General features: G+C 42.0%; 2 protein-coding genes across 2 annotated transcripts in view; one reads left to right on the top strand and one right to left on the bottom strand.

Annotated features, from left to right (window-relative positions):
• gpr158b (G protein-coupled receptor 158b) overlaps positions 1-8,642 on the top strand; it is a 68,493-nt gene extending 59,851 nt beyond the window's left edge. Inside the window, exons 9-11 of the mRNA XM_010895348.4 lie at positions 2,218-2,323; positions 4,070-4,216; positions 4,610-8,642. Of these exons, the coding sequence (XP_010893650.2) occupies positions 2,218-2,323; positions 4,070-4,216; positions 4,610-6,418 (2,062 nt within the window). The 3' untranslated portion in view covers positions 6,419-8,642. The remainder of the gene's footprint in view (positions 1-2,217; positions 2,324-4,069; positions 4,217-4,609) is intronic.
• Positions 8,643-11,784: 3,142 nt separating this feature from the next.
• LOC105024990 (macrophage mannose receptor 1) lies at positions 11,785-18,994 on the bottom strand. Its single transcript, XM_013132016.4, has 4 exons — positions 18,343-18,994; positions 14,084-14,185; positions 13,239-13,685; positions 11,785-12,499 (listed from the first exon to the last, which is right to left on the bottom strand). The coding sequence occupies exons 1-4, from the start codon at positions 18,992-18,994 to the stop codon at positions 12,126-12,128; spliced, it is 1,575 nt and encodes a 524-aa protein (XP_012987470.2). The 3' UTR covers positions 11,785-12,125.
• Positions 18,995-22,714: the final 3,720 nt, after the last annotated feature.

Raw genomic sequence — 22,714 nt, 5'->3', positions numbered from 1 at the left:
CCTTCAGTCCTATCCAGGCTCCATTTGTAAATCCTCCGTTTACAGACTTCATCAGTCTGTACATGTCCTCTGTGTTGTCTATGGTGGCCAGGTCAGTGTAGTTATTTCTGCAGTAACTCTGTGCTTCAGTCCAGGTCATATTTTTGTCCACAAATTGATACTCATAAGGGAGGCTTGTTGTGGATGAACAGTTTCCTGCTAGACTGCCATACACCTCCACCTCACACAGAGTGAGATATTCAGCCCTGTTAGGGATGTCGATAATAACATAGCGTCCCTCCATCTCAAAACATTCAAAGCTGGCTGTCTGTCCATCTGGGATCTTGGTTATATTTGCACATCTGGGGTTGTTGGTGCCGTTGTTCTCCAGCGAGTTACCAATGTGGATCTCAGAACCGTTTAACCTCTGAGAACATCCCACTCTGTTGGTGATGTTGACAGTTGTCACTCTGTATACTTCCAGAAGGTCCACTCTCCACCAGGGGTTTAAATCCTCATTAGTGTGGCTGCAGAATCCATGGTTGGCATCTGTGCTTCTGTTACCATCAATGGCCAAGGAAGCATTAATTCGCATATTGGCATTAGAATAAACATAATTTGAAGATTGAGTGGCCACGCCATTCCTGGCTACATTTACCTTTCTGTCGCTAGCGACCAGGGCTAATAGCACAAGGCCCATTAAAAAGCAGAGAGAGATGCTCCACTGCATGGTGTCTTCAGGCTGCTGTTTGATTTGAAGTTGTTTTCAGTGTTTGTCTCACCCCCTCTGTGGTTCTGTCTCCTTATGTGCCCGTGTATATCACCCCTTTTTAACAATGACTCTTTCATGATATCCAGTCTACTGTTTCATAGTAGTGCTTTGAGTTGGTGTATATCCTGGGTCAACACAATTTTCCCCCGATGCAAATAATGTATTATGGAAACTATATGGAAACTATTATGTATACTGTGAGTGTGATAGGTTTCTACTTCCTCTTTACAAAGACTCAAGTATTAACTCTTTCAGTCAGGAATGTCAACAGGCATGAAAGAACAATTTCCCAAAACCAATCCTCTTATTTTACCGTACTGTATTTTATAAGTTAGATGACCAGTGGTTCTGAAAAATACCTACACCATAGACCTACATTTACATGTATGGTCAGGCAGTCCTAAGGCCTGGTAACAGGACTCAGGCTCTCCTTTAAGTGACTCGGGTGGAAAGAACTAGAGAGATACAGAGAGATAGAGTACCTCAGCCACATAGCTTCTCGTATGGTGAGAATGTGTCGTTTGTAGGGGATGTTAATCGCAACACTGACCTGTCTGTGGACCCTGACATCTCCTCATATTTAAAAGTCAACTGTCACTCACGGAGTGACAGAACCCTCCCTAACTGCCTGACAGAACACTCCCTAACTGCCTGACAGAACACTCCCTAACTGCCTGACAGAACACTCCCTAACTGCCTGACAGAACCCTCCCTAACTGCCTGACAGAACACTCCCTAACTGCCTGACAGAACACTCCCTAACTGCCTGACAGAACACTCCCTAACTGCCTGACAGAACCCTCCCTAACTGCCTGACAGAACCCTCCCTAACTGCCTGACAGAACACTCCCTAACTGCCTGACAGAACCCTCCCTAACTGCCTGACAGAACCCTCCCTAACTGCCTGACAGAACACTCCCTAACTGCCTGACAGAACCCTCCCTAACTGCCTGACAGAACACTCCCTAACTGCCTGACAGAACACTCCCTAACTGCCTGACAGAACCCTCCCTAACTGCCTGACAGAACCCTCCCTAACTGCCTGACAGAACCCTCCCTAACGGCCTGACAGAACCCTCCCTAACGGCCTGACAGAACCCTCCCTAACTGCCTGACAGAACCCTCCCTAACTGCCTGACAGAACCCTCCCTAACTGCCTGACAGAACCCTCCCTAACTGCCTGACAGAACCCTCCCTAACTGCCTGACAGAACCCTCCCTAACTGCCTGACAGAACCCTCCCTGACTGCCTGACAGAACCCTCCCTAACTGCCTGACAGAACCCTCCCTAACTGCCTGACAGAACACTCCCTAACTGCCTGACAGAACACTCCCTAACTGTTGACTGTGACCTTCGGTGGGCGTGGCGTCGTGAGTCTTGCCCAGCCCCCCCGGGCAGGACGGAACACGCTCTGTTACGCCGAGATAAAAGCGTCGTGGAGATTGACTGTTGGTCTGTATTTGCAGGTTCACTCTGGCCCCTCTGTGGCACCCAGACTGGATGCTCATGCTGGTCTTTTCTCACACACACCTCACCGTGACAGTGACTCTGGGGCTGCTGCTTGTTCCCAAGGTAACCCCGCTCCGTCGCTTCTCCACTGTCCCCCTGGATACATAACCAGTACGGACGTATGGGATCTTAATTTGAATACCCTGGTGCTGTAGAACTTTCCAGCAATGCTGGATATGTAAAACTAGCTGTGTATTTCAATTTCAAAAAAAATAAAGTTACTGATTTCCTCTTAGAAAAGTCAAACATGATTTTCACTTGCACACAAAAGGAATACTCACAAATACAGCTCCGGAAAAAATTGAGAGACCACTGCACCTTTTTCTTTCCTTTCCAGAAAAGTCAAAAAGGAAGGTTTTTAGTGAGGAGCAGAAGTGTTCAATTTGCAGTGGTCTCTTAATTTTAACCCTTCTGTTCCTCACTCCAAACCTTCCTTTTCAAAATGTTATAAAGAAAAAATAAAGGTGCAGTGGTCTCTTGATTTTTTCCAGAGCTGTTTGTTAATTAATTGTAATCTACCTAATAATTCAAACTTGATGTTGCATCAGGATATTCAATGGCTGTTCATTAAACAGCTTCTTACCGTGACAATGGTACACTCATTTAAATGTATGATTATTCGTTTTTTTATCTTTTCAGTTTTAGTAACAATACAATACCTCCGTGAAGGCATTTTTACATTTACAAGTATTCAGCCCAGGTGCAGCCTGTTTCCGTTGGTCATCCTTGAGATGTGGTAAATGAAATGTATTGGACGTGTTTTGGAAAGGCATTCAACTGTATGTATAAGGTCCCACAGTTGAAAGTCAGAGCAAAAAACAAGCCTTAAGGTTGCATGGAATAGTCTGGCGAACCCAAATACAGGAATGTGTTCAGCCTCAGATCTGGGGGAGGATTCCAAAACATTGTTGCAGCATTGAAGCTGCCTCAAACATTCTTAAATGGAAGAACTTTGGAACCGCCAGCACTCTTTCTACCTCTGACCGTCTCTGACCGTCTCTGACCGTCCGGCCAAACTCAGCGGTCGGGGAAGAAGGGACTTGGTCAGGGAGGGTACTAAGAACCCGATCTGTCCGATCTGACAGAGTTCCAGTTCCTGATTGGAGATGCAAGAACCTTTCAGAAGGACAACCAACTCTGCAGCGCTCCACAAATCAGGCCTTGATGGTGGTGTGGTCAGATGGAAGCAACTCAGTAAAAGGCCTGTGACAGCCTGCATGGAGTTTGCCAAAAGGCAACTTATAGATTCTCATACTGTGAGAAACAAGATTTTATGGGCTGATGAAAACGAGATTGAACATTTTGGCCTGAATGCCAAGTACCGTGTCTGGAGGAGACCAGGTGGTGGTCATGCCATCCTAATCCCTGGTAGCCTCACACCCGAGAAGACTCAAGCCTGTAGACGCTGCCAAAGGTGCCTCAACAAACTGCTGTGTCAAGGGCTCTGAATACGTATGTAAATGTGTGATTTCACGAATGTGCAAACAATTATCCAAACCTGTTTTAGCTTGGTCATTATGGGGTATTTTGTGGAGAGTAATGTGGAAGGGGTCTATTTAAACCATTTTGGAATGGAATAAGACTGAAAGGTAAGAACATGTGGAGAAACTGAAGGGTCTGAATACTTTCTGAATACATCAGTTCTGAAATTAAGTGGTTCAGAAATACAAAACAATTAGGAACATATATTTTGCCTGTTGGCAACCTTTTACTGTCACAAGATGTGTACTGTGAAAAAACGCACAATAACATTTCAATTGATGTCTCAACACTGCCTTCACACCATCTGCCCCCCATCCGCCATGTCAGTTTCTGTCCACAGGAACTCAAGCAAGGGATGACATTGCCACTGAAGTCTATGAGGAGGAGCTGGACATGGGCCGGTCTGGGTCATATCTCAACAGCAGCATTACCTCAGCCTGGAGCGAGCACAGCCTGGACCCCGAAGACATACGAGTGAGCTGGGTCCCCTTCTGTTCTTGTTCCATAAAACCCGGGTTGGGTTGGGCTCAGTTCCTGGCCCTTCTGTTCTTGTTCCATAAAACCCGGGTTGGGTTGGGCTCGGTTCCTTTTACATTTCTGGCAATTCAAGAAGCACTCTCACTTACAAGTTCTACTTCTCCAACACTTTTAAAATAGAAATAATCGGAATTGGAATTTGGTTTACTTCCTGCATTCTCTGGAATTGAAATGGAATTGATCCCAACCCTGGTAAAACTGTTTAGAAAACAGTACAGATGATGCACACATTTGCCAAAACAAAGACTTTGGTGATCAATCAATATTGTTTTGTGGCCTCCACTTCCTTCTCTCTCTCTCATCCAATCCCACTCTGTGACACAATTGCAGGATGAGCTCAAGAAGCTCTATGCCCAGCTGGAGGTGTACAAGCACAAGAAGATGCTGGCCAACAACCCTCACCTGCAGAAGAAGCGGAGCTCCAAGAAGGGTCTGGGCCGTTCCCTCATGAGACGCATCACTGAGATCCCAGACAGCATGCACCGCCACGGGAGTCACGGGAGCCGGGAGGACCGCGATGGCAGCGAGCATGGCAGCAACCGCAGCACCCTCCGACGGAACCCCTTTGACCCATCCCACTCGGGTCACAAGCCCAGGGAGGACTCTCTGAAGAACAAGGTCCTGGCTCTGAAGAAGTCGCACAGCTACGACCACGTCTCTGACCAAGGGGAGGAGACTGCTGGTGGAGGGGGCGCGGGCGGGGACAAAATGCCAGCTGGTGAGGGTTCCTTGCTGGGATCCCTCATGAGGAGGCAGGTGAAGAAGTCACCTGAGCCCACCCCGAAGGTCGAATCCACAGAGTCAGTACCCTTGGTCTGCAAGTCAGCCAGTGCGCACAACTTCCCGGTGGAAAAAAAGCCTGTCCACTTGAGGACCTCCATCATGCAAAAGTCACTGAGTGTCATCACCAGTGCCAAAGAGAAGATGCCCGGACTCAACAGCAAGAATCAAACCACAGAGGATACCAGCAAGAAGGCACCCAAAGGCCACGACGGGAGGATGCTGTCTGAGGTGGAGGAGGCGGACGAGATGGAGTGCTACCCTAAGATGATCATCAGCCAGTCTGTGGAGTACTCTAAGACGCCCATGGGCAAGATGGGCATCATGAAGCAGCAGGTGAGCGGCAGCCAGCCGTCCATCAATACAGAACCAGGCAGAAACCTGTATGACCTCTCCGAGGTGTGCCCATGGGACGTGGAGGACGCCACAACCCCCTCAGAGGGTAAAGCCCAGAAGCACGTGTCCATCGCTCCGGGAGAGACCACCACGGTCCACGGGGGTGGCGGCACGAGCAACCCCAAGGGCTGTCGCACCCAGCCAAAGCCGCAGAGAGCCGCAGGGGAATCGCCCGTGGGCCGACGCCGTTCCAGGGACGCGGGGGGCGAACAAGACGAGGCCAAGGAAACAAGGAGGCCCAGGTCTCCGAGATCCTCGCTCACGCTCAAACCGGAGGGTGGCCCTTGGGCCTTTGAGGAACTGCCGGTGTTGGGCGGCGATTCAGACTCCATTTCCCCCGAGAGAATCCGACGTAAGAAGAGCGTCACCCCCACCGATGGCAAGCCCAAGGTCCTCCATTCGGACCACTCGAAATCCACGGGCAGTCTGCTGCAGCCGCCCACCCTGATGGTGGACATCTGTCCCTGGGACTACAGTGAAGCCCCACCCCTGCCTTCCCCCGTCCAGGGGACCTGTTCCAGCCCTACGTCTCACTCCAAGCGGAAACGAAAAGGCTCCTGCTCCTCTAAAGATAAAGGGGAGAGGAGTGAGAGGGAGAAAGGTGGAAGGAACAGGGAGGAAGAGAAACCACACGGTTCAAAGAGCAAGGAGAGGCGGAGCTCCGCAAGCCGCCCCTTGGAAAAACGCCGTGTCAGCCAGTCCTCGGAGGGCTGCCCGGTTGCCGTGCCGACGTCCGGGAGACGGAGGAGCTCGACAAGATACCCAGAGGCATCAGAGAACAAGAGGGCAGAGTCGTGCCCATTGGAGGTAGAGGACACACCCACTAGCCTAGTACATACAAAGACTTCTCCTGCAAAAGAAAACCACTTGAGTACTAATTACAAACAACCAGTGAGCACTGCCAAAAAGGTTGATGTTTGCCCTTGGGATTTTGAAGACAATGGTTTAGAGAAAAGCGCATGATAGTTTACATGATAGACTGTAAATGTTTTGTATTTATGACACAAAAGCGCTGAAAACAGTTATAGATAAAAGAGGTAGAAAAGAAATGTGCGGAAAACCTTTTGCTCTGAACAAACCCGTGGTGTCAAAGTAATTTTGTTAATAAAAACATGACACTACTGTTTGTTAAATCATTCCAAAAAAAGTATTAATTCAATAACAAAGTTGTGTTGTTAGTTGTGGAATTATGCAACTCAAAGTCACTTTATCCTCAAAGTAGAGAAATCTTAAGTCAGCACTATTCGCTTGTACATTTGCTGTTTGTGTTTTTTGCAGGTTTTGTCAACACTCGTCAACACATTAAATATGTACTATCTGTTGTGAGTGACACTGACCTGATTCCTGTCAACATTCTATGTGAGACTGGTTTATCCAGGAACGTATCTGGTGAACTGGCCTATTTATGTAAAAACCTTTTTGATCATACTGTCGCCATTTTGTCTTTATTGTCTTTGCTGTTTTTTTGTGATGTAGTGGTCAGTGTGTAAATTGCATAATATTCGTTTTGAAGCTCAGTGCACAGGTAATGTAAGCCATAATTTTGGACCTCATGGATTGTGCAAAAGATATGAATTAAAATTTTTTATTAAGAGACATGGGTTCATAGATGCAGAATACCTGCAGTACATGAGGATATACAGTGTACCTTGAGGAAAAGGTATCTCACCTTTATTTGGTCTCCTTTCTGTCAAACATGCTTCATATTGTTACTATTTTATTTATTTATTTAGTTTTTTTTTTATTGTTGTAGAATGTGGCAAAGCACATCAAAAAACGAAAAGATTATGTCCATTCGTCAACTCTCTTCCAAAACATTTGGGAGTGAAAGTGTAGTAGTTTATGTTGCCTATTATATTCAATGTTCATTACACTTAAAATGCAACTTAAACCATAAAGCCACAACAACAAGCTTTAATGTTTACATGTGCATTTATTTAAAATAGATCACTGCATAAATATATTGTAGCAGTATTTTAATCCTTAAAACTATTGGTTTCCCACTTTTTGGGATGTTGACCCTACCTTACATGAATATGTACATCCGGGGTTAATGATTGACACATTTTGACACATTTTGTTTGCTCCTTTCTCCCAAGCATCAAAATATTTACATTTTAAATTTGTGTACGCAACATCATTTTACAGGGCTCATGAACCAAAGGGTAAGGAAGCAAAGTCGAAAGTGGTCTGTATATTTTTACAGCTGTGCACGCATTCCTTTATTCATTTTAATTTTTTTATAAACCTGAACTCGTAGCTTTACCATTTGAAATCAATACCTTAAAAGTCCATTTGTGTCTGTTTACATCCCATCCTTAATCCTAAACGGGACCCATTTTGGTTTCACTTTTACAGTGTTTGATGGACAGTTAAGATATGCCGCCATATTGCATAATTGAAAATTCGAACTATGGCAAAATTGCAGACACCCAACGAGATGGCATAACATTTTTATCATGCACATATTTTCCTGCAGATTCAGATTTAGTTATATTTAAAGTTTAGAAAAATACTTTTGCCTGCTTTCCAAATGCATTGCCATGTTCATCAAAAACAAAATCTAGCACGAGTTGCCATGGCTCCCACACGTATGTGTGTGTATGCGTGCGTGTATGGCGTTTGTATGCTTTCTTGCATGAATGTTTGTATGTTCGTGTGTACCATCACTGGAATTGCATGAAAAAACATGCAGATTTGTCGTCATTATTAAGTCACCCTTCATTTACATAGCCACTGTAACCTTTCATCGTTGTGGATTCTGTCTACTTCACAGTGCTTCTGGTAAATGTTGAAAAAGACATACGGGGTCCCATTCATTATTCACAACATTTTGTATGTGACATACTCTGTTTCATTTTGTTTTCTTCCATTTTTAAGACCCAGCTAATGAATTCTGCGATGATGTTGTATCTAGTAATACTAATGCTTCACTGCCTCTGCATGACAATAAAAACATATTTGGGCCCGAAGTCTCACTGTTCTTTGCAAACCCTGTTCGGTCAGACTGTTACGAACTGTTGAGTGAACTTGTACCACTGTTGTATCGTAGGTATAATGCTTCGTAACAAACCGTTGCATCCATATGGGTATATTTATATTGTAAATTTATACTGTGTTCTGTTGTAAACGCATGTACATACATACCTTCCCCCTAAACCTGCAATAAATATTTCTATAAAACTCACTTCTAATTTATGTTCTTCTTTGATCAGTGTTTCGAAGAGTACTGGGCTATACTACTAAGAAGGACTGTCCCAGACGAGCCCCCTATTTGTTACATTCCCTTTTTAAAATGTGTGGCAAAGAAGAATGGCAAAGAAATTGTTGACTACTAAAATAATGGTGGTGTTGAATAATCGGTTCCAGAAAGGTGTCTACAAAAAGTTGACTTGCAACAAAAAAATCTGCCCTAGAAGAGCTTCTACATCAGCCATTTTCATTTCCTGTTGATATTCGCAGCGTTTTTGCCTTCAGTCTTGTTTTGAGCAAGTAAAAGGCATGCTCAACTGGGTCCAGGTCAGGTGATTGACTTGGCCAGTCATGAACATTACACATTTTGGCCCTGAGGAACTCTTTGGTTGCTTCTGCAGTATGTTTGTGGTCATTGTCACGCTGCAAGGTGTAGTCCCATGGGGTTTGAGGCACTTGTTTAGCTTTGAGCAGATGTTTCTGTATACTTCATAATAGATTATACTGCTGTCAAATCATCAATAAATGCAAGTGAATCAAGAAATAACAAAAAGGCACACTTGGTCTGTAATAGATGTATTCATTCTTTATTCTATTTAACTGGAATTGATATTGAATGGCAACTAATAAATATACTCTAGAAGAGGCCTACCACATAGTGTTTTCCCAGAAAAGGATAATGAGTGAAAATCTAAATAAGACCAAAACAAACACACAAAGGAAAAACTAATGTTTCAGGGTTCTATGATCTTAAATTTGTGGCAGACAACTGAAAGCTCTTTGGATCTCTCATTCCAACTCAAGCACTGCACTTGCATGTCTTACATAATATTTTAAATATAAGGTACAAAATTAAATAGCATTTGTTGAAACCATACTCTCAAGTTCTATCTCCTTTATAATTGAGAGACATGCAATTATTTATTTAGATACTGAACAGAAAAAAACATTATTCAGTCGGGTTTACAACAGTGTCAATGCCAGAAAGAAATTCTCTACCCCACACACCATATAAATCCCTCTTTTTGACATCAGTATTATTTAGCAAGACACAATAGCATGGGAGTCCATCTGACCAAAACCCATATTTATTAGCAACTGGACCACTTAATTTTACATTCCATACACACCTTTTATTCTTTGGGACCACTGACTTGTTGTCAGTAAATAGCTTTATCGTCCATGTTACAGGGTATTTCACAAGGTATCGTGTACAGTGTGTACAATTGGAGCTCCCTGCCTAGGACTTTCTGGACTTCCTTTCGAAATCAACGCTCATACCGTTAATTACACACATGGGTTGTTCTTAGATTAATTGACCATAGGTCATTTAGCAAATTGATATGGAGATTTAAGAGGTATGTAAGTTTCCCCAAAACCAATGTCTTTTTAGATTTATGTTTTGCAGAGCCTATTTTATACACACACCCCCCCCCCCAAAAATAAATCCCACTTACCCTCGATACTCATCGTGCAACAATGCTCTTTTCTTACCTTTCTATGAATAGATTGGCTTGTGGGCGTCATACAGAAAAACCACAACCAACCTTTTGTTCCAGAGAATGATGTGATACATAAAGAATACATAGCTAAAATATCACAACAGGAAGTCTTAATCTGAGAATCCCACAATCACTGATAACAAAATATTAGAAAAAGTCCTGTTTTGTAGATGCTTTCAATTACTAAAATCAATAAAATGTCAAATAGTGGAAATATTGCTTAAGATTGTAATGCTAATCTTTCAAAAAGATGCAGATAATTTGCCAGGTTTAGGCCATAAAATGTCCAAATGTTGTGTATAACTCTATGCTTCCTGGAAATTTTATTTTACAACTTTTAGGATATATGTTTTGTTATGGGAAGAGGTGGGGCATCCGTTAAACAGTAAATAGTCTTTGTATGACGTGAATCATAAAACTTGCTTTGTTGTATAAACCAGTCTGGTCTGGAGAGAACAGCTACTACATCATGTCACAAGATCAACACTGCCCCCTGGTGGAGACAAGCCCATTTATTGTGGACATCATACTGAATGTCAATGTATATTCTCCGAAAGGTCTCTTCAACTGCTGTCCTGTTTTGTGTTTCTACCAGATTGTTAAGTGCAATCTCTCAAACCCTGATTAGAGAGTGTCCATGAAAACAAGGTCTGTTTTGGCCCTCCAGGAGCAGATTTCAAATGTGTCTGGACCATCCCTTTAAGGGGTTTGTTCTTACAATGTTACAAAGTCTTACAATTTTACAAAGTCTTACAATGTAACAAAGTCTTACAATGTTACAAAGTCTTACAATGTTACAAACTCATCCTTGGATTTGTATTGACTACAATTTCATGAGGACCCTAAAGTCAGTCAGAATAATTACAGGTGAACCAATCAGTTGGCCAATTTGTAACAACAGTAATAGTTTTGGACACATTATTTAGACGACTATAGCATGAAATACCAGAAGAAATGCAATATACACTGCTGCCAATTTCAAAAGTGAATCTATGCTTCTATGTGAAAGCAGTTCAGTGGCTTTTAGCGTAAATGTGGTCTGTTTTGTGAGGGGGTTGTGTGTCGACAAGGGAGATTTAGTCTGTTTGAAGACAGGTTTTAGAACAGCACTTAGTTGTGGTAAACTGACCATAAACCACACCCCCTTGTGCCATAATGCCTACTGCAAATTTTATTTATTCATAAGAGATGTACTTCTCATAAGATAACAAGATCATACTCAAAAAATATACTAAGTTACGTTTCCATGTCTCTAAATGTTGTTTATTTTTTTATTTTGTTATTTTGTCTATTATATTACCAAAATAACAAAAAGTGTTTTCTAATATTAATGTTGTCTTTCGTCCATTGGATGTGATTGTAGTTTTCCCAATGTATTTGTAAAACCTGTGTGCAGGCGTCCATTGCTTAAATCTGATATCAAAGCACAAGTGAAAGTCACAGGCAAAAACAACCAATGCCATCTCGCAGCCCAGACTTCCTGCTTTCAAATGGTTGTGTCTAGCTGACACTTTAGGTTTGCCCAAACTGCTGCTGGAGCCAAGCGATAACGATTGATGAGTGGCTGAGCTTGTGAGAGAGGAGATGGAGGGAGGAGAGGGGATGGAGGGAGGGAGGGAGGGAGGAGAGGGGATGGAGGGAGGGAGGAGAGTAGGGAGGGAGGGAGCAGGAGATGGAGGCAGGATGGGGAGAATGAAACTATGGAAATCTCATTATTGATGGCGCGGTTGAAGCAGGGAAATCGACCGCCTTTGCACCTTGACAGCTGTCCTTTGGCATCGTGACCACTGTTACATTAGCTGAAAAAAAAAAATTCATACACCTTCTTCATCGCATCCCCAGCCTAACAACAGACTCTGTTTTCTGACTCTGACCCCTCTAGATTATTATTGTTACGGTTCTTTTTCTTTTTAATTAAATACATGTCATGAAATCAACCCCAATGATTATTCTCTGCTTATAAGTCATAAGTTATTTTATTTCCTTTTAGAGCTGCAGATGAAGTTGAGCTGCTCGATGTCAGGCAGACTGACCCAGTGATGAGGACCATCTGTCTCTACTGCCCCGGTTCTCCCCACTCTGGTTCTCCCACAGTCTTCTATGCAGGTCCCGTTTCCTGGAGACCATTTACTGTAGCAGATGGGTTCCCCACTGACCCAGAACCAGATGTTTAAGGTGCAGGTGTAGCGCAGACCCAGCCACACATGTGGAGTAGAGGCCTTCTTGGCCATGAACTCCACCCCCTTCTGGACCTCTTCAGAGAGAACGGAGACCAGGTCATCATGGTTCTCCCTGCAGTAGTTCAGGGCGTCTGTCCACGTTTTTTTCTCAGTAATCAGAATCACCTTATCTGGGGAAGACGAATTTGTGATATTGTAACACAGCATTTCTTTGTTTACTATATCAACAGTTCAGCTAGTTGGCATAAGAATTTCTATAGCGTACACGGCATGTTCTGTTCAAGAGGAACTGAGCAGGATTGACAACTGCACAGAAACGTGATACGGTTTGACACAGTTGTCTTCCCCACGGGACTCGTTCAGAAATGTGGCGCATGCTGCGTTGGAAGGTGGCGTCTCGAGCTATCGTTGGTTCAGGGTTAACTTAGTCCCATAGTACTGTACTGTATGTAAACCACCAATGTGTTTTTACAGCATGTTCTGAGTTCCTAGTAACACCTCCCATCCCACTACAGAGCCAAGATTAACCAGGTCATTCAACACAGTTGCTGGTATCTATAAACTGCAATAATAATAAGACCCAGTAGTGGGAAAAGTGGTTCATTGACAGAATTGCATAGGATAGGTTAATAAGCCTATATGGCCTAGGACACTGTTCATTAAGGCCTAGGACACTGTTCATTATGACCTAGGACACTGTTCATTAAGGCCTAGGACACTGCATTTTCCAAATGTGCTATAGCTACTATTTCCAAAACTCAAGAAATTGTCAACGCTTAAGTCAAGCTAGAAAACGATAGCTAGCTACTAAGCCAGTTAAAGAGGGAGCACTGCCAAAACACCCCATTTAAATTGATTTAAAGCAAAAATACATGTATTGATATACTGTTGTACTGTATAAGTACTTACCACTGTTGTCATTGGCTGAGGAGGGAGCACTATTGTCATTGGCTGAGGAAGGAGCACTGTTGTCATTGGCTGAGGAGGGAGCACTGTTGTCATTGGCTGAGGAGGGAGCACTGTTGTCATTGGCTGAGGAGGGAGCACCGTTGTCATTGGCTGAGGAGGGAGCACCGTTGTCATTGGCTGAGGAAGGAGCACCGTTGTCATTGGCTGAGGAAGGAGCACCGTTGTCATTGGCTGAGGAGGGAGCACTGTTGTCATTGGCTGAGGAGGGAGCACTGTTGTCATTGGCTGAGGAGGGAGCACTGTTGTCATTGGCTGAGGAGGGAGCACTGTTGTCATTGGCTGAGGAGGGAGCACTGTTGTCATTGGCTGAGGAGGGAGCACTGTTGTCATCGGCTGAGGAGGGAGCACTATTGTCATTGGCTGAGGAGGGAGCACTGTTGTCATTGGCTGAGGAGGGAGCACCTGCAGAGCTGGCTTTTGCAGGAGAGAAAATCATTCTTCTCACGCTCCATAAGGTTCTGAATCAGGCCCAGCTCCATGGGGGGGTATTACCACTCCAGATTTAATCTGTGCCCCCCCCCCCCCCCCCAGTTTTGTTTCCCCATAAACACTGCAAACGGTATATGAATTAGATATGCCCCCACATTTATAAAAAACGCCCCCTTCAGTAATTTGAATCTGAAGCCGGGCCTGTTCTGAATGACCAGCCAATCAGAGCAATTTCATACACATTATTTATTTTCTAGTCGTTTTTTTAAAAGGTTGCGTTTTTTATTATTCCCATGTGATAGACTCTTGTATGCTACTTTTTGGCCATTGTGCAGGGTCTTGTGATGTGGTCAAACCTTTTGTAGTGGTGGTGATACTGCTGCTTGAGGAAGGGGGTGACATGTCATCTTGATGATGGGCAGGTGCTGCTGTCTCACTGGAGGTGGACGTTGATGGAACTGATAAGACAAAAACAACAGGGTATATTTTGTCATAAAGAATCTTTAGAGGGCATGGCAGGGCATATGTTATCAATTAAAGTGGTTATTATTATTATTATATTTTTTTCACTTCCAGATAAATAACTCTCCATTTTCCTTCGTTGACTTTCAATTTACTTGGAAAGTGGAACCGCCCATCTATTACCAAAATGTTTTTGTACAAGCACAAAAGAGCACTACACATATTCGAGGGCAGTGCTAACATGAGCCAACGCTACCTGGTGGATGAATGTCAAAATTACTTCACAACATTGAAGTTAAAACGTTAGCTAAAATAAAAGAAAATTGAAATAATTTCTCACGGTCAACAAGTGAATTGTGTATTGTTCACAAGATTTGCTATGTTCTTGTACACAATTTTTGTCAATGGATGTTTGCTCAGGCAATATCCGTTGAGCGTGCGTGCATGAATAAGACACAACAAGGTAAATATTTTAGCAAAATACATGACATGATATGTATTTTCTAACATTTATTTATTTTGCTCAATAACAGCTTACAGAAGTGAAGTGTACCCCATTAAACTTTCCACAATTGCATAGAAATAATCGTCTTCTGGATATAGGGTATTTCCAATAGATTGATGGACTTATCCAATCAGTGGTATTGGTTGTAGAAATGCAAATGTAACTGACTGGTCAAGATACCACCCCCTCTTGATTGTGGAATGAATTGTCACTTACGAAACTCGAAATACCGAACTTCTCCGCGTCGAAAACATGTCAAAATTCAGAGAACGTGCAAAGAATGATCCACCCATGCATTTTAACCTCACAGCAAGACATTTTTTCTGGTAAATTATATGCTTGCTGTTCAAGTTGAATTCATACAAATGTTTGGTTACAGAATTGCAAGTTTGTAAAATGTTTTCAATCTTCATTGTACAAAGTTTGTCAAACTTGCTAGCACGAACTAAATGCACAAACTTGCGAAGATAAGCTTGCAAACACGTATCTAAATGTACAAACTTGCGAAATGTAATTAGTATCTGCGTCTTGTGAGCAACATTAAAGAAACACTTCCGGGTCACGAAAATCTGGAATTTTTCAAAATAAAAGAGACCAACGAATTACTTAAAAACTGAGATAAATTGAGTTTATTAATTGTTTGAGAACATGTACCTCTCAAAACATTGACAACAATTCAAATATGATCATATTTAAGAGTAATTTCGATAAAAAGTGGGTGTTAGTGGGTGTTAAAACACGTTCCAAGGGTAAAATTCAGACAATGCCAATGACAGAATTTGGAATACATATTGCCTCATAACTAATAAACTATTGAATATTCCACAGAGAAAGCAGTGTAGGAAATGTCCAGGAGAATGTGTAGAGTAAGACAAACCTGTCTAATCATGGGGAACAGTGTGCTACATCTAGCAACACAATATTTCCACAGCCTCTTTTTCCACAACGTAACTTAATGGATATGAAATACATATTGACTCATACAGAAAAAACTATTCTATACGCCGCAGTGAATGTATTGTAGGAAATCTTCAGGAGACTCTATAGAATGATTATATGCAAATAAATCAAGGGGCACTCTGTATTTGCAATTGTTGCTGGTGTTTTACTCCGCCTACCCCATTGGCCACAATGCAACTCAATGGATATGAAATACATATTGGCCTATAAAAAAAAAAAACGATTCTACACGCCGCGGTGAATGTATTGTAGGAAATGTTCAGGAGACTCTATAGAATGATTATATGCATTGAGTTGCATTGTGGCCAATGGGGTGGGCGGAGTAAAACACCAGCAACAATTGCAAATACAGAGTGCCCCTTGATTTCTTTGCATATAATTACTCTATCCACCTTCCTTGACATTTCCTACAATACATTCACCGCGGCGTGTACAATAGTTTTTTTTTTATAGCCCAATATGTATTTCATATCCATTGAGTTGCATTGTGGCCAATGGGGTGGGCGGAGTAAAACACCAGCAACAATTGCAAATACAGAGTGCCCCTTGATTTCTTTGCATATAATCATTCTATACAGTCTCCTGAACATTTCCTAAAATACATTCACCGCGGCGTGTAGAATATATATTTTTTTATAGCCCGATATGTATTTCATATCCATTGAGTTGCATTGTGGCCAATGGGGTGGGCGGAGTAAAACACAAGCAACAATTGCAAATACAAAGTGCCCCTTGATTTTTTTGCATATAATCATTCTATAGCGTCTCCTGAACATTTCCTACAATACATTCACTGTGGCGTGTAGAATAGTTTTTTTTTATAGCCCAATATGTATTTCATATCCATTGAGTTGCATTGTGGCCAATGGGGTGGGCAGAGTAAAACACCAGCAACAATTGCAAATACATAGTGCCCCTTGATTTCTTTGCATATAATTATTCTATAGAGTCTCCTGAACATTTCCTAGAGTACATTTTTACAATATACACTAAGCAAAGTTTCAAAATAGATACATTTAATATTATTAAAATCGCGTTTTTCCGCGGACTTCTATTTTGAAGGCAAAATCCGAAAACCGGAAGTCTTATTGTTGCTACGGAATCTCTAATGTTGCCAGCATGACGCTAATGTAATTTCAGTACCCACCCATACTATTCCTGTAGAACGGGACTAAAGACAGAATTAGCCAAATAGCTATTATGCCAAATTAGCCAAATGCCTACTTACAGAATAGAGAGTTGTCTGTTTGGTTCCTCCAGCCTCTGCCTCTTCAAGTTTCTTTGGGGAGGTTTCCAAAACTGCCCGTTTAATAAGAGTTTGAAAGTCAGTGCCATCTGTTGCACACGCTCAAGCCGATTCAGCCTCATCCACGGACAAGTCAAGGTTCTCGATGGCAGTAGGTAGTAATAAATCCCACCTAAAGTGAGCTACAGTTTTGTAAACAAAGCAGGTTGCTGGATAAATCCTCCTTGCTGACGGATTTACGTCGGTTTACTAGCAGCTAATAGAACTTCGTTGCCATTTTTGTTTGAACTAGTAGTTTATACCAACTAGCTTGAGATACAGTTTTGTGAACAAAGCCGGTTATGGATACAGCCTCCTCACAGACAGATTGCGTGCAGCTGCTTATTCATTTTCCATTAAAAAAAAACCCAGCGATAACCATTGAAACAATGCCCGTTTTGGCATTAATTGTTTTTCGGATAACATACGGAGATATCATATACCCTGGCCTTCCCGTTTTGGAAAACCAAATATATCATATATCTTCTTTAAAAAAAATCGAAAAAACTCAAAGTTTTAATAAAAAAAAAATGTCTCTACTGTCCAGGATTATGCTAGATCATCTGAAAAATGGCCCTGGGTTCATATATAGCAGAACCTTCCTTTCAGAATGCTACTGACAGTGCTTCTCCATCACACAGACAATCTCAGCCCAAAGGGCATTATCCTGTCATACCAAAGTTGAGTCGTCCTACAACAGTGGCGTGAAAACGTCACACGATATCGCGCTTTAACTCGCTAGCTTCCCATAAATTTTAGTGGTGTTCGTTATAATGTTATTTTTAAATATAGCGATATTTTCTCATGTTGGTGAATGTTGAATGTGTGCTAGCTAGCTAACCAAAGTATTGTGTACATTTCTTAATAATTGAAATATTCTGTAAACGTAATAAATAACTAATATTCTTAAATATAGCTTATATAATATTTTTTATGGTAAAATAAATTAAAATTAGATTATAGTATAGTCAATTTAGTAGATTACAGGATCCCTACAAACGTTCAACTGCTATCCTACTAATTCTCCAGTTGCCTCCTTTTAAATTTGTGGTGTACCTTCGTAGCAGGCATCCTATCAGCTGATGATCAAATGCGAGCACAACACAGCAGGGACAACCATCTGAATATATATTTCCCAGATAATCTGTTAGTTTTTACTTATTCACCCAGTACTGACTAAACAGTTGGATAATAAAAAGGCTGTAATGTAACAATAAGAGAGTTTTATGATTGTTGTGTCAATCTATTTGATAGCAAAAGAGATGATTGCACAGACAAACTATTTCCAAAAAAGCCCCTGTCCATTAACCTCAGTCAAGACTTTGGTCACAGAAATCATTTTTGTTTTAGTCAACCAGAAAAAAATGGGCATTGTTAAAATAAAGGAGAAGTGGGTTACTCACCATGGTAGCAGAAGAAAGGTCGTTTTTCATCACAGTTCCTGTCATCCCATCGCCATGTAACACTCATCCCGGTCGCATTGCATTTCATATCATCCCAAGGCCCTGTAACGTTCATCCAGGTCACAACACAGGTCTGATCCCCTCCTTGATTATCTGGTTGTCCAATGTTCCAGTTTCTGAATGAACAGTTGCTCTGGTCTGACCACTGCCAGGTTCCCATCCGCTCCCCCTCCTTCAGTCCTATCCAGGCTCCATTTGTAAATCCTCCGTTTACAGACTTCATCAGTCTGTACATGTCCTCTGTGTTGTCTATGGTGGCCAGGTCAGTGTAGTTATTTCTGCAGTAACTCTGTGCTTCAGTCCAGGTCATATTTTTGTCCACAAATTGATACTCATAAGGGAGGCTTGTTGTGGATGAACAGTTTCCTGCTAGACTGCCATACACCTCCACCTCACACAGAGTGAGATATTCAGCCCTGTTAGGGATGTCGATAATAACATAACGTCCCTCCATCTCAAAACATTCAAAGCTGGCTGTCTGTCCTTCTGGGATCTCGGTTATATTTGCACATCTGGGGTTGTTGGTGCCGTTGTTCTCCAGCGAGTTACCAATGTGGATCTCAGAACCGTTTAACCTCTGAGAACATCCCATTCTGTTGGTGATGTTGACAGTTGTAACTTGGTATACTTCCAGAAGGTCCACTCTCCACCAGGGCTGGTAATTTTCATTAGGTTGGCTCCAGGATATGTTGGTGGCATCTGTGTCTCTGTTACCATCAATGGCCAAGGAAGCATTTATTCGGATATTGGTATTAGAATCAACATAATTTGAAGATTGAGTGGGCACGCCATTCCTGGCTACATTTACCTTTCTGTCGCTAGCGACCAGGGCTAATAGTACTAGGCCCATTAAAAAGCAGAGAGAGATGCTCCACTGCATGGTGTCTTCCGGCTGCTGTTTGATTTGAAGTTGTTTTCAGTGTTTGTCTCACCCCCTCTGTGGTTCTGTCTCCTTATGTGCCTGTGTATATCATCCCTTGTAAACAATGGCTCTTTCATGATAATATCCTTTCCTAATATCCAGCCTACTGTAACTAACCAGATCTGTCTCGATGGTATGCAAAGCAATGATTCCACATTAGTCACATGTAAATAATTGACATTCTTTGAAGGTTGAATTTGGCTTTTAATCTTCCATCTTTCTAAATATTCAAACAACACATTCAGTCATATTGTTAGTGAGTGTATTTGGGGCTGCTGCTGGTTCCCAAGGTGACCCATGTCCCATCTGTACTTTACCTCTTGGATACATAATCAGTAGAGATATAGGATTTTAATTGGGATACATAACTAGCAGATAATTTCTTTTTTAATTAGGATGCAGAACCAGTACAGATATGGGCTTTAATTTAAATTATACTACACTCACCTAAAGGATTATTAGGAACACCATACTAATACTGTGTTTGACCCCCTTTCGCCTTCAGAACAGCCTTAATTCTACGTGGCATTGATTCAACAAGGTGCTGAAAGCATTCTTTAGAAATGTTGGCCCATATTGATAGGATAGCATCTTGCAGTTGATGGAGATTTGTGGGATGCACATCCAGGGCACGAAGCTCCCGTTCCACCACATCCCAAAGATGCTCTATTGGGTTGAGATCTGGTGACTGTGGGGGCCATTTCAGTACAGTGAACTCATAGTCATGTTCAAGAAATCAGTTTGAAATTATTCGAGCTTTGTGACATGGTGTATTATCCTGCTGGAAGTAGCCATCAGAGGATGGGTACATGGTGGTCTTAAAGGGATGGACATGGTCAGAAACAATGCTCAGGTAGGCCGTGGCATTTAAACGATGCCCAATTGGCACTAAGGGGCCTAAAGTGTGCCAAGAAAACATCCCCCACACCATTACACCACCACCACCAGCCTGCACAGTGGTAACAAGGCATGATGGATCCATGTTCTCATTCTGTTTACGCCAAATTCTGACTCTACCATCTGAATGTCTTAACAGAAATCGAGACTCATCAGACCAGGCAACATTCTTCCAGTCTTCAACTGTCCAATTTTGGTGAGCTCGTGCAAATTGTAGCCTCTTTTTCCTATTTGTAGTGGAGATGAGTGGGACCCGGTGGGTGCTGTTGTAGCCCATCCGCCTCAAGGTTGTGCGTGTTGTGGCTTCACAAATGCTTTGCTGCATACCTCGGTTGTAACGAGTGGTTATTTCAGTAACTGAGCAGATTGTGAAATACTCGTCTGGCACCAACAACCATGCCACGCTCAAAATGGCTTAAATCACCTTTCTTTCCCATTCTGACATTCAGTTTGGAGTTCAGGAGATTGTATTGACCAGGACCACACCCCTAAATGCATTGAAGCAACTGCCATGTGATCGGTTGATTAGATGATTGCATTAATGAGAAATTGAACAGGTGTTCCTAATAATCCTTTAGGTGAGTGTATATTACAAGTACAAATATAAGGTTTTATTTTTGATACATAACCAGTACAAATATTGGGTTTAAATTTGGATACACAACTAGTAAATATATAGGGTTTACATGGATACCTAGCCTGTGCAGATATAGGGTTTTCATTTGGATACATAACCAGTCCAGAGATAGGGTTTTCATTTGGATACATAACCAGTTCAGATATAGGGTTTTCATTTGGATACATAACCAGTCAAAATATAGGGTTTTCATTTGGATAAATAACCAGTCCAGATATAGGGTTTTCATTTGGATACATAACCAGTCCAGATATAAGGATTTAATTTCATTACTCTCTTACCTGCAATGCTGAAACATTTTATTTCTGATTTAATTTCTCAGGAGATCAACTGAGACCTACAACTCTTTTTTCATGAAGAAATACTGATACATTTCTCATTCACTGCCCTACAGACCACAAACTTTAAACCAGGGGAACCAGTTAACATATTCCATCTATTCAGCTGGGTACAAGGGAACTGAAAAAGAATCAGTCCAATCTGTGAGGAATCAAAGGGGGCATATAGAGTAACCCAATGTGACTTGGTTAAAAAAAATTAAAATTATAGAATGACGTGTATTTTAGGCTGCAAACTCTTCTAAAATGTCAAACTTGGTTTTCTTTCAAGAAAAATAAAATAAATCCCTGCAACAATGTACATGTATTATAATAAACCAAATAATTCAATATAAATAATTCAAATTTCATGTTGCTGCAGAATTATTTTTGGATAAAGAACGTCTGTACTCAAGTCTTAATCAAATAGGGCAACTGAGCTGGCCACTCCCTTTCTTAGTTCTGTAATAACACCATAGTTGTGGTCAATTCCATTAGAATTCTAATGAATTCAGGAAGTACTATCACACTCCAGTTGACAACTCATATTACAGTTTTAAAACTCCATTGATAAAAGCACTAATTTGCAAAACAAACTTTTTGGTGAACCAGCAACATGTTTTGTTATGCCCTTCCTTTTCTCACTGTCACATCACCATTCCAGATTAAGCTAAAAAAGAATAGCCATGAGATTCCATTGGGCTTGCTAACAGAGCAGAAAGTGGTGGAGCTTCCCTCCCGTTTCATCAGGCAATTCTCAAACCTTACATACATACAAAGGCTCTTTGTTCTTCCACTTCTGGGCTCTTGGTTGTCCCGCCCCTGCAAGAGGGCAGATCCTGATCTGCCCAGTCAAAACTCTTCTCTGTCCTTGCACCCCATGAATGAAAGCAGTTTTCCTTTGAGGCTAATATAGCAGAGTCCTGGGTTATTTCCAGGTAACATCTGAAATCAGACCTTTTCAAAGACTACTCAAAATAATTATGCAGCCTCTGACAGTCTACGTTGATACACCTCTAATGTTATTAATCACCTGGCTTGAAACTACAGATTGAGACGGCACAGTGGTCAAAGATTCGGGTGTACACTACAACATTGTCAGGGTCACATCAAGGTATGTGAAAATAATTGTGTCCCATCAGATATATTTGCGTCATGCAGCAATAGTGAGCCATGATGAATGAAACAGAAACCCACACAGGTCTCTACACTAAACCAACGAGGAACAGGTGTAGATCCTACTTCAGGAAGACGAAGAAAAGTTTGGTAGGGCATTTGATCTGCAAAACACAAGCTTGGAGCCATGCTGAAAAAGCAATTAACCAGTGATAAAGTGTCTTCATGTTGGAAAGGTGTTAGACCAATCACAAACTACAACTTGGCTTGACCGGTTTCACTGCAGAATTTACTATCAAAGGCCCCTTAATCGCTAGGCAACCTCACTTGTCTCTCTCCTGTTCCTCCTTTGCTCCCTACTCTCTCCCACATTGCATTCCGAGGACCCACCCTTCCTCTTTGTAATCAACAAAGACAGAACAG

The sequence above is a fragment of the Esox lucius genome, chromosome 3, assembly GCF_011004845.1.
Source record: "Esox lucius isolate fEsoLuc1 chromosome 3, fEsoLuc1.pri, whole genome shotgun sequence".
NCBI classification, from domain to species: Eukaryota; Metazoa; Chordata; class Actinopteri; order Esociformes; family Esocidae; genus Esox; species Esox lucius.
The sequence above is the reverse complement of the archived record's forward strand: the minus strand, read 5'-3'. Positions and strand labels throughout refer to the sequence as shown.

Excerpts from the sequence above, each read along its gene's own strand:
- LOC105024990 (XM_013132016.4), bottom strand. The coding sequence starts at position 18,994 with ATGGGATGTTCTCAGAGGTTAAACGGTTCTGAGATCCACATTGGTAAC. Across the intron at positions 14,186-18,342 it reads ACCTTTCTTCTGCTACCATG|TTCCATCAACGTCCACCTCC; the intron begins GTGAGTAACCCA and ends TTGTCTTATCAG. Across the intron at positions 13,686-14,083 it reads TATCACCACCACTACAAAAG|CCAATGACAACAGTGCTCCC; the intron begins GTTTGACCACAT and ends CTCCCTCCTCAG.